The sequence below is a fragment of the Limulus polyphemus genome, unplaced genomic scaffold, assembly GCF_000517525.1.
Source record: "Limulus polyphemus unplaced genomic scaffold, Limulus_polyphemus-2.1.2 Scaffold2557, whole genome shotgun sequence".
In the NCBI taxonomy this organism is placed as follows: Eukaryota; Metazoa; Arthropoda; class Merostomata; order Xiphosura; family Limulidae; genus Limulus; species Limulus polyphemus.
Window position 1 is genome coordinate 65,745 of NW_013668167.1, and position 12,041 is coordinate 77,785.

General features: G+C 33.6%; 1 protein-coding gene across 1 annotated transcript in view; it reads left to right on the top strand.

Moving 5' to 3' along the window:
* The window catches only part of LOC106467291 (endoplasmic reticulum resident protein 44-like), a 68,267-nt gene that overhangs the window by 54,128 nt on the left and 2,098 nt on the right, over positions 1-12,041 (top strand). Inside the window, exons 11-12 of the mRNA XM_013927627.2 lie at positions 424-547; positions 7,101-7,248. Of these exons, the coding sequence (XP_013783081.1) occupies positions 424-547; positions 7,101-7,199 (223 nt within the window). The 3' untranslated portion in view covers positions 7,200-7,248. The remainder of the gene's footprint in view (positions 1-423; positions 548-7,100; positions 7,249-12,041) is intronic.

The following is a 12,041-nucleotide window of genomic DNA, read 5'->3' on the forward strand; positions in this document are numbered from 1 at the left end:
TGCATAGTATATCAAAATCCATATTGAGGTAACAATAATTCCCAGGATGAATGTTTGTTAACATTTAGTATAAACTGTACTACATATAAGTGTAAATGACCTATTGTGAATAGTATATACAATTATAAGTTATTGCATTGTTCCATGTTTCCCATGTAAGGTGCAATATAAAAGAAAGATGTGAAGATTTATATTATTTCATAAAATAATTTTTCACAATCATTAAAGTCATTTTTTTTTAAATAAAGTAATAACTTAATTCACTTTATTTTTTCATATAATCTGTATTAATTCTTTCAATGTAACCCAGCAAGATGTAATATTCTTAATATCTTGTTGACATACTCTGTCTACACTTATGACAAATGACTAAGTCATAGTTTTGCAGGACTAAACAAGTATCTATTTTTTTTTCTATTCAAGTGTTCCAGGAAAGCTTAAACAGTTTGTTGAGGATTTTTACTCTGGAAAACTACACAGAGAATTTCACTATGGTCCTGAAGTAACAACTAGCTCTCAGTCTGACAGTTCCCCAGCCAATGGGCAGGTGAATTTATCAGTTTTTATCTTTTCAAGGTTTAAGTGTTTGACTGCTACTCATAAGAATGTATACAGTTTTTTAGAAAAGGGTTTTTCATGAATATCAGTAACTGTTCCACTATGTTTATTTTCAAATGACAGAGAGTGGATTTTCTTACATCTGGAAGAATTTTTCCTTTTAATCAGTTTTCACCAGGGAAGTGAACTACTAAATTATTGTTTTGTTGAGTTTTAACCATATGTAGATGAGATTGGTCATTTTGACCAACCTTGCAACAACCATGAAACTATACATAACTTTTAATGTAATAAGTCAGGTTAAAGTATATCTTCACAACATTTGCCAAGCTTTTAAAAAATATTATATAAAAATCAGATTTTGTAATTGAGTCTTTTTACTAAAGATTTGTCTGTGAACTTGTGGAGTCTGAGTACAAGGTGATTTTCATGTTAAGATTTAAAATGCTTTTTTTATCTTGTTTTTCTTTTTTTCGCTTAACCTCTAGAACTTCCTAAATGAGTATAAAAGGTTTTTATCAGTAAACTTTTATATGTTATATTCTGTAGCCTAACATTATGCAGGCTCATTCCATTTCACCACCACAAAAAATACAAAATAAATCTAAAATACTCTGTTTTCTTTCTAGAATAACTGTAGATTTTAACAGGAAATTACAGTTATTTATCCTAAACAGCTTAAAGCTTGTAACAGTTTATATCTGTTCTTATTTAATGTGATGGATTTATTATTATATATTTATTTTAATATTGATGTTTGCTTGAATTACATTTATATTTACAAGTGTACATAACTTATACTGTTAAATATGTATTGTGAAACTCCCGCCTATTCTCTAAAGTTATAGAAGATTCTCGAGTGTAAGAATCAACAGTATATATATATATATATGTATGTAAACTCTAGTATAGTGTGTTAGTATTGTTACGTAATCTGAATTTTTAAGAAACTCCATATGCCTATAAATGTAACCAACGCGCCGCACCAAAAGAGAATATATATTATTAGTCTGCTATAGTCAGTGTGCTGTAAACTTCAGAAGGGAGGAATTTAGACCTTTTGTGTCTGTTGGTTCTGTGTCTTTGACAAATGATACTGGCAGTCCCATACCCATACATATTCTACATGATACTGGGGCGAGTCAAACATTGTTGTTAAAAGGTATATTGCCATTAGATTCGAGTTCTGCCACTGGTGAGTCTGTTATTGCTCAGGTTATAATAATGACTTTGTTAATGTTCCTCCTCATAACATTTATTTAGCTTCAGACCTAGTTTTGGGACCAGTTGTGGTTGGAGTAAGACCTACTCTGCCAATTAAGGGTGTATCATTGTTGTTGGGAAACGATTTGGCTGGGGGAAAAGTTGTTGCCCAACCTAAAATGGTTAGTGAGCTGATCACTGTTTCATCTAAGGATGATGATGTCTTTGAGGATAATCCCAGTGTGTTTCCTTTGTGTGGTGTGACTCAAGCTCAGACTAAGAAATTAAGCCAGAAACAACTGATAGACATGGAATTGAGAGGACAATATTATAGATTTGTCTCAGACATTGTTTGGATCCGACAGGGATCTTGTGGATAATGGTCCTACTGATGATTCCTTGGTGAGTAACAATGATGGACATGAGGGATCCGATTTACCTGTGAAGTTCTACTTAATTTATTATTATTTGCTGTTTGTGAGCCAGTTTGGGAGTCATTAGGGTTTAGCCCATTTGAGTTGGTGTTTGGCCATTCAGTGCGTGATCCTTGGAAGTAGTTGAAGGAACAATGGTTGGAAGACAACCAGAAAGAAATGCATTTATTGGATTATGTTTCCAAATTTCGATTCAGACTCTTACATGCTTGTGAATTGGCTTGAGAACATTTGAAGGCATCCCAAACCAGAATGAAAAAACATTTATGACTACAAGACTGGACAACGTAAGTTATGTCCTGATGACATGGTTTTAGTATTGTTACCCACAATGGGACATCCACTCAAAAACTAATGACCACAAGGCTGAACAGTGCAAGTTCTGTCCTGGTGACATGGTTTTAGTATTTTTACCCACAATGGGACATCAGTTCAAAAAAAAAAACAGAGAAAGAAGACTGTTAAATTGTAGTTTATCACTACAAGAGTATGATTTAGAGATAACTCATGTCAAAGGGGGTTGATAAAATTTGTGCTGATGTACTTTCACGTACTATGTAATTTTATGATCATAAGATTATTTGCATTAATTGTGTTGTATACTGTAATGATTATTGAAGTTGTATAATCCTTTGAATAATGTATTATATTTAATGTATTGTTGTCAATGTTTATATCTATAATATCTTAGCTAAAAAATGTATAACGTCAATTTTTAATTTTCTAAGGAGGGAGTTGTGATGGATATATTATTTTTAATATTGACAATTGCTTGAATTAAATTTATATTTACAAGTGTACATAACTTATACTGTTAAATATGTGTTGTGAAACTCCTGCCTATTTTCTAAAGTTGTTGAAGATTCTTGAGTGTAAGAATCAACAATATATGTGTATATGTAAACTCTAGTGTAGCATGTTAGTATTGTTACGTAATCTGAATTTTCAAGAAACTCTCCACATGCCTGTAAATATAACCAATGTGATGCACCAAAAGAGAGATTGTCTGTTATTAGTTTGCTATAGTCAGTGTGCTGTAAACTTCGGAAGCTATAACTATAATTGTGATTAGCGCTTATTAATTGCAAAACTTCGGATATTTGACCAGGGGCATTTACAGAGTTCGAACATTACAAATCTTTTAACTTCAGTAGATTCTCATTGGACATTATATAACTTCACCATGGTAAACTCGCATGTGAGGCTGGTAAATAACAAAGGACAAAGCTAGCTAGCTCCCCGTTAAGCAAATTGTACCTAAATCAACTCGTAATTAACTCGCTCATCGTGAACTCTTAATAAGATATCAAGGAAGTTCCAAACTAGAAAGAAAACTTTATACTGCTTTTAAGTTTGTAAAATTTTGTATATAAATCATTATTTGTAATAACTGTTATTGTAAATTGTATTATTATTTGTATATTAAAACATAGGAAACTGTGTGTATCAATCTTGTTGGCAAATATAAATTGTAGATATATTGGCATATATTTAACTACTAAATTTAAAGTATCATTTAGCTTGGTTTCAGACTATTCAAAATTGTAATATGTAACATTCATTTCATTGTGTTATTGTTCTTTTAAGTGTGTCTAACTACGAAATCTGTGTAACAAGTTAGAAATCATGCATAAGCTTCATGTATGTATATATACCTGGTGGAGAAATTCATTTGTTATTTTTAATTTCATTCATGCTTTCTTATCTAACCTATTGTTTCTGATTTTTAAATTTGTAACAAAAAATAAGAAATATTCTTATATATCAAGAAAGTTAGTACTTACGTGTGGGTCTTATACTTTTTTGCAGTTGAAAACTCGGTGTCGATGAAAGTTGACATTTTATGTATACAATATCTATAGATGGCATTCATTGAAAGTATTCAAAGTTTTAATCTTTTTTTTTTATAAATTTATATTAACTGAACTTTAATAAGAGAAAGAGTTTTGTCATAAACTGCTTTTGTCTGGGAAAGTTCAGAATAAGCATAATTGTGGGTCTAATTTACAATAAATCCCATACTGATTTTACCAATGCTGTTAAAAGTTGTGACCAAGGTTTTTTTGTTACTGTTATTTTTTATAGTGAAAAGAAATAATTTGTTATTAAATATAGTTTTATTTACTTTCTTTGTGCCAAAAAACGGTTAAAAATTTGAAATCTTAATTTGTAATTTTAATGTAACATTCTTTCAATGCTTCTTATACTTCTGTACTTTGTTTAGGATTTTAAAATGTTCTTGACATATTTAATTTCACTAAGAAATTGAGTAAGATTTTCCATCTGTATGTTGACTTGTCAAAAATAGTTCCTCTCGAGGTGGTTTCCTGTACATGGTGAGGGGACCTCCCAGAGAAGGTTCTGTACTTTCAGTTTATCTACTTTGGGATCTGAACATCCACCCACTTGTTTGCCGTTGATCCTGGTGGTTGAGTGGTGTCTGAGGCACTGCATCACACCACTTAGGCCTTGAATTCCTGTAAACTGTTGGCCTCGGGGTGCCCCCCCCCAAGGTCAGTTGGCTGGTCCTTTTGGGTTAGGGTCAACTGATTACCAGTGTTGGGCACTCTCAACAGATGTTGTGGCAATTGTGTCTGTTGCTGGTGTTTGGGTATAGTGCTCATGAAGCCTTGGCATTGCTTCAGTGTCCTTGTTTGGGATTGTAGTGAATCCCCTCATAGGACTCCATGGACTAAACTCCTCCTGAACTCAATGGCCATTGGAGATATATCCATTGAGGTTACTCCCCATGCTGCTTTGAATTCCTCATGAAGAACATCCCCGAGTCAGAGATCCTTACTGGTTTTCCAGCTAAGGAGTTTCTACAGTGCTATGTATCTCCATTCGTAAAGAAAGAATTATGCTGCACACCAATGTTCTTATTTTGATGTTTACATTGCCATGTACACCTGCTGCTGTCACGGCAGGTTATTTGAATTTTAAGGTACGGCCATATATTCCCAACCCTCTCAGGTGTTTTCAGTATCAGCGGTTTGGTCAATCGAAGGCATCTTGTTTTGGTTCTGGGACATGCTCGTTGTGGTGGCAAAGACCATGATGCCTACAAGTGCGAACTAAACCTTCTCTGTGTAAATTGTAGTGATTCCCACTCCTCTAGCCATTGTTCTTGCCCTAAATGCATGGAGGAGAAAGAAGTACAGTGTTTGAAAACTGTTAACAACATTTCTTGCCCTGAGGCTCGGAAGTTATTGTCCCCTACTCCATCTTGGACATTTGCCACTGTGCTATGCTCCACTACTACAATGGGAGTGCAGACAGACCCTTCCATGCTTCCATCAGAGTCTTTTTGCCCTCAATGGATAACCGAGTTGACAAGTCAACATCTACTCCTATCTCTGTCCTCACCATTCCTTCCAGTGACTGTCCAGGTCCATCTTCTTTGGCTCTGGGATGGAGAATGATTATTCGTTCACACCCTCAGTCACTGGAATCTAAGTCTAGTGAGAGACTAAGGGCAGAATCCATGGTGAAAAATGGCGTGGTCATAAACAGAAGGTTCCTCCGCCCAGTTCTCTTCCACCCAAGTAAAAATGGCTACTTTGATACAGTGGAACTGTCGAAGTATTTGTTCTAATCTGGATGATATTAAAGCCTTGATCGATTGCTATCATCCCATGTGTCTTTCCTCACAGGAAACATTCCTGAAACCTGCCGATACAGTTACCTTTCGACAGTTTTGTTTATACCAGAATGACAAGTTGTGTGATGGATGAGTGCTGGTTGACCAGCATGTGCCCACCCTGTTGGTGTCAGTCCATACACCCTTGGAGGTCATAGCCATCCCTGTTTCCTTGGGTCATACCATCACTTTTTGTTCTCTCTACTTGTCTCTTGTTTGGTTTCTCTAATCAAACTACCTCCTCTCACCCACCCAGTGTGGGTTCCATTAACAGTGTTCAAGATCTATCGTGCCCTTATTCGATCCAAACTGGACTATGGGTCTCTGGTCTAGTTCTGCCAGGATCACAGCCTTGAAGATGTTGGACATCATTAAACATATGTGGCTTCAGCTTTGCACAGAGGCTCTCTGCACTTCTGCAGTCCAGAGTTTGTACACTGAGTCCCACGAACCTCCTCTTCACCTCTGCTGTTTCTGGATATCTGGTCACATCGGTATTTGCAGGAACAAGCTTGCTGACACATCAGCTAAGTCCATCTGCTCTGGTGCTGTCACAGCCAAGTTGCAGCTTCATGCCAGTTGACAGTCGACTTGTGTTGAACAACATCATAACAAGCTTTTCCAGATCAAACCTTCTGTTGCTCTTTGGCTGTCTTGTTTCAGTAAGGATCTGAAGGAGGAAGTTGTCCTGGCTAGACTATGCATTGGTCACAGTTTTTTAACTCATCATTTTCTTTCATCTGGTACTGACCCACAAATGTGTAGCCTTTGTGACACTCAAGTCACAATAGCTCACATTTTATTGTCGTGCCGTCATTACAACTGTGAGTAATGTCAGCATTTTTGACATATACTTTTTACGGGTTTACCCCTGACATTGGACGGTGTCATTGACAATGGAGACACTGTCCAACTTGACTGTGTTTTTAGCTTTTTGTGGGTTTTAGGCCTTTTTAATTCTACATAAGTATTTTTACCTGATTTTCGAACTTTGTTTAGTTTTAACTTCATTTCTTTTTACATTTTATATTATTTTACCTTTGAAGTTTTTACTAATTTGGGTGCAGATAGCCCTGTTGCTTTGCACCATAAAGTGGCAATCAACCAACCAAAAATAATTATTTCTTTTTCACCAGAGTTTGGAGTGTTCAGAAGATGTCATTTACTATTAAGAAACATGATAGATAGTATTTTATGTTCATGAAAATAATTATTTTTATAAATGTGTTAAAATGAAAATATTGTATAATTGTTGTGTTTTTTAGGGGGAGAGACAGAAGGTACAAACTCATCTACCAGAGTCAACTTTCAGAAAGTTAGCCCCATCTAGGAACAGATATACAATCTTACATGATGAATTATGAAGTTGTGAGGATTTATTTTTGTTTTGTTGACCATTCGTTGGAGATACAGGTAGGATTAAAGTTGCCAGTATTTGTTTACTTAATTTGTAAAAAAAAGTAATTTATGTAAAACAATTTAAGAGACCTGTGTTCTGGGGGTCAAGGTTTTTTCAGACATTTCATTTATAAGTAGAAAATTTGTTATATACTTTTATAATGTTTTCCAAGTGTGTGATTATAAAATATTTAAACAGAGCAATGTGTGACAAGAATGTTATAGAACTTAGAATCAAATTTTAAGGACAGGAAAATTGAATAAAAAGTTAAATGAATAAGGCAGTAACATTATAAAACTTTTTTTCATTAACAACTTTATCTCATTTATATACTGTATGAATCTGAAAACCCCATTTTTATAGAAGTAATAGTTTCCTTTATCAGTTCATTAGAAAACTGAATATTATTGCATAAACCAATGTTACATACATGAAAATGTCTGTTTGCACTATTTTTGTGATTTTATTGTGTAATAATTTGTACAATTGATAAGATTAAATTGGAATTAGTGATTTTCAGTTAAAATTTGCTGTTTATAGCATATGTAAAATACAATAATATTTTAATTAGGAATTATGGAATTATAATTTTAAATATACCTATGCTACATTAAACAAAAACCAAAAAGATACTTAAACATCTAAAATAAGAAAGGTGCTCTGCTGGAAAAAGTACTAATGAAATCAAAAACCCTCCCATAGCCATATACCTGAACATTGTGGAGTCCCTAAAGATCATAGACAAAATATACCTTTAAGACCTATAGTGTCAAGCGTATGACCCTGCAACAGAAACCATATCCTAGTTACTAGATCATTTGTTTAAACCATGTCTAAAGTATGTTCCATCACACTTAACCAATACAAAAGACCTTTATAAAAGATACAAACAATTTGAACTGACTCCATTATATTTTCCTTAGACATAATTGCATTGTACTCATCCATACCCATAGAAGAAGGCATAGACAGTATTATAAGCTTCACATCTTCACTTGATTAACACATTTTTCCAGCAAACATCCACACCAAATGCCATTCAAACAGCACAAAAAGACTTTAAAACATTAATATTACAAAATGATACCCTGATTATTACATCAATGTTTTCAAATAACAAAAAAACAAAAATATTAGAACAGCAATAGACCCCCCTAAAAACTTACAAGAAAATGCCCAAAACGAATATACCTTTCATAAACAAGATTTGAAAAGCCATTAAATGATCATGACTAATAATCAGCATAACATAAAAACTAAGTAAAACAGTGAAAGAACTATTAGTTTACTCTTCATACTCACAAACAAAATGTCAAAAAACAATGTTACACCAGAGTAAATGGAGCAGGACAAAAGTGCCACATCAAAAACAGTCTATCAAATCATATGTGGAGACGCATATATAAGAGAAATTGGAAGTCGTGTGTGTATGACCAACACAAATTTGCCCCAGCAGAACACTTCCTATACAAATATAGAAACACAAACACAGAAAATCAAAACCCATTTAAAGTTTCTATCTTACAAGAAACCAAAGATTTTAAAGAGAGAAAATATATGAAAGCTATACTCACTAATGAAAAAAATCCAAAAATGAACAGAAACAATGGAAGGTACAATGCCTTGCAAAAGTATTCACCCCTACCAATAATGTTACATTTTGATGAAATACAAATAATGTAAACAATTTTTTTTAATGAACTTGTTTTTATTCAAAACTCTTACAATCAAACTTAGCACTGTTATGTGTGAAGGAGGTTGAATGTCAGCAAAACCTGCAAAGAAAATATAAATCAAAATTTGCTGATTGCATATGTATTCAGCCCCCTAAGTGAGTACTTGATGGAAGCACATTTGGCAGCAATTAGTGCTGTGACTCTTTTTGGGTTGGTCTCTACCAGCTTTGCACAATGGGTTGTTGTACTTTTTGCCCATTTTTCCTGGCAAAATTGTTCCAATTCTAACAATTTTGTTGGGATCGTTGATGAACTGCTATTTTTAAGTCTCGCCATAAATTTTCCATTGGATTCAAGTCAGGACTTTGACTAGGCCATTCCAGGAGAGTCACTTTCTTACAAAAGGGATACCCCGAATATTACTTCAACATGGTTTTCAAATCACAAAACAAAAAATATTACAACAGCAACAGATCCAAAAAAAAAAAAAACATACACGAAAAATATGTCATTGTCCCAGTTTTTAGATTCTTGGATAACTCAAGGTTTTCCTCTAGGATTTGCTTGTACTTTGCACCATCCATCTTTCCCTCAATCTTGACAAGCTTCCCAGTCCCTGCTGATTAGAACCATCCCCATAACATGATGCTGCCACCACCATGCTTGAGAGTTGGGATGGTGTTGACTTGGTGATGTGCTGTTTTTGGGCTTGTGCCAGATGTAATGCTTTGAATTTAGACCAAAAAGCTAAATTTTTGTCTCATCTGACCTCAAAACCTTCTGCCACATGTCTGCAGTATCATTTACATGCTTTGTCATAAACTCTATACAAGATTTAAAATGATTATTTTTTAGTAATGGCTTCTTTCTTGCCACTCACCCATACAGGCTAGCTTTGTGTAGGGACCAGGATATTGCCTATGTATGAACACTGACTCCCATCTCAGACATGGAACTTTGCAAGTCTTTAAAGTCACTGTTGGCTTCACAATGGCATGCCTGAACAATTTTATGCTTGCCCGACTGCTTAGTTTGGAAGGATGGTATGAAGCACACTGTACTTCTTAATGATGGACTTCACCGTACTCAAAAGGCTAATCAGCAACTTTGAAGTTTTCTTGTAACCTTCTCCTGATCTGTGCTTCTCTACCACTTTATTCCCAACTTGTTTGGAAAACTCCTTGGTTTTCATGGTTGGTTTGTCATATCACTATGTGAGTTGTGACTAGACCAGATGCATTTAAACCACTTTAATTACACAGAGACCATTACACTAATTTTGTGACCTTTTGCACCTGAACTGATTGTTAGTGTTGCTGTAACAAAGAGGTCGATTACTTATGCAATTAAGAATATTCTAACTTTCTTTGAAAATCTAACTTACACAATATCAGTGTTTTTAGCTTTCTCAGTATGGAGTAGATTTTATAGATTCTAAAAATAAAGTCCCATTTGAAAGTTTCATGATTACAAGCTCAGATGGCAACAAAATATGGAAACTTTGCAGAGGGGATGAATACTTTTGCAACAAACTGCCATTCAAAAAACAACACATTGTACCAGTACACTTGACACTATTACTTTTAGTTTAACATTTGCATACTCTGGAGTATCATAGTCTTACAATTTGTTTTTGACACTGCTAGTAAACATTGTATCCTTTCAACTTTAAATTTTTGTTTCTTAGCAGCATCTGTTTTCTGTCTATGTGTTTTTTAGCTAGTCAGACAACAATTTGTGGTTCTCTTTATTTTTATATTTCACATAAGTAATATATATCATTTTAATATAGCTGTATAGTTAGTATTATAACTATACTATATTCTTAGAGGCACATTACAGCAGACTTGAGAAATAGAACATTACAGGCAGTTTTATAATTTCATAAATACTCTAATATCAAACAGTTGTATGTACTAAGCCTGATGAAGCTGCAAAGGCTAAATGTTGGTTAAAATAAAAAAAATTATTTTATAATTATCTGGAGTATAAAAGTCATTTTATTAACCTACTTAATATAACAATTCAGTGAATTTCAAAACTAATTGGTCATTTGAGATGTGTTACTTGTATTTCTATAGTGTACATTGACTTCAAACTAAGATCTTATAAAGACAAGGAATCTGTTTATATTGGAAGTATAAAATGATAATTATGTATAACAAACTATAATTTTTGAGCCAATTTTTGCTTTTCACTTAGAGAATGGCAACTATAAATATTTTTATGAAATATTTGTATTCAAAATAACATGATTGTGCATTGTGATTTGCAAAATGCTCCAATTCTGTTATTCGAAAAAAATATTGAAACCAGAATATCACTTTATGTAACTTAGCAAAGGTAGAAATCTTCTGTTGGAAAATGCATTAATCTTCAGTACCTTAATATAAAAACAAAAACATGAAACATACTCTTGAAATTGTAAAAAGAATAAGAGTTTCATTTGGAAGAAAAAACTTTATTGAAAAGGTTTTCAAATGAGTGAATCTAGAAACTACTCACAAGAACTATAACTGTGTACTCTGTATTTAAGTATTGCATGGACATTTGCAGGTATTATGTAATTCCTGAACATTTCATTCAACACTCTTAGATTGTTATCCCTTCTAAGACATTTTAATTTTACTATGTCAAATCTTCATTTGAGCTTTTGTAAGGTAATGGATAATCAAAGCACTATGTCAAATCTTCATTTGAGCTTTTGTCAGGTAATGGATAATCAAAGCATTATGTCAAATCTTCATTTGAGTTTTTAAAAGTAATGGATAATCAAAGCACTATGTCAAATCTTCATTTGAGCTTTTGTAAGGTAATGGACAATCAAAGCACTATGTCAAATCTTCATTTGAGCTTTTGTAAGTTAATGGATAATCAAAGCACTATGTCAAATCTTCATTTGTGCTTTTGTCAGGTAATGGATAATCAAAGCACTATGTCCAATCTTCATTTGTGCTTTTGTAAGGTAATGGATAATCAAAGCACTATGTCAGATGGAAGCCCTTATTAAGACCTGCCAACATAGTCAGACGAAATAAGTGGGCAAGTGATATGATGATCAAGCCTCTGGACATTTGGAAGACTGTATTGTTCTCAGACAAATCAAGATTCGCTCAATTTTTGGACAGTGG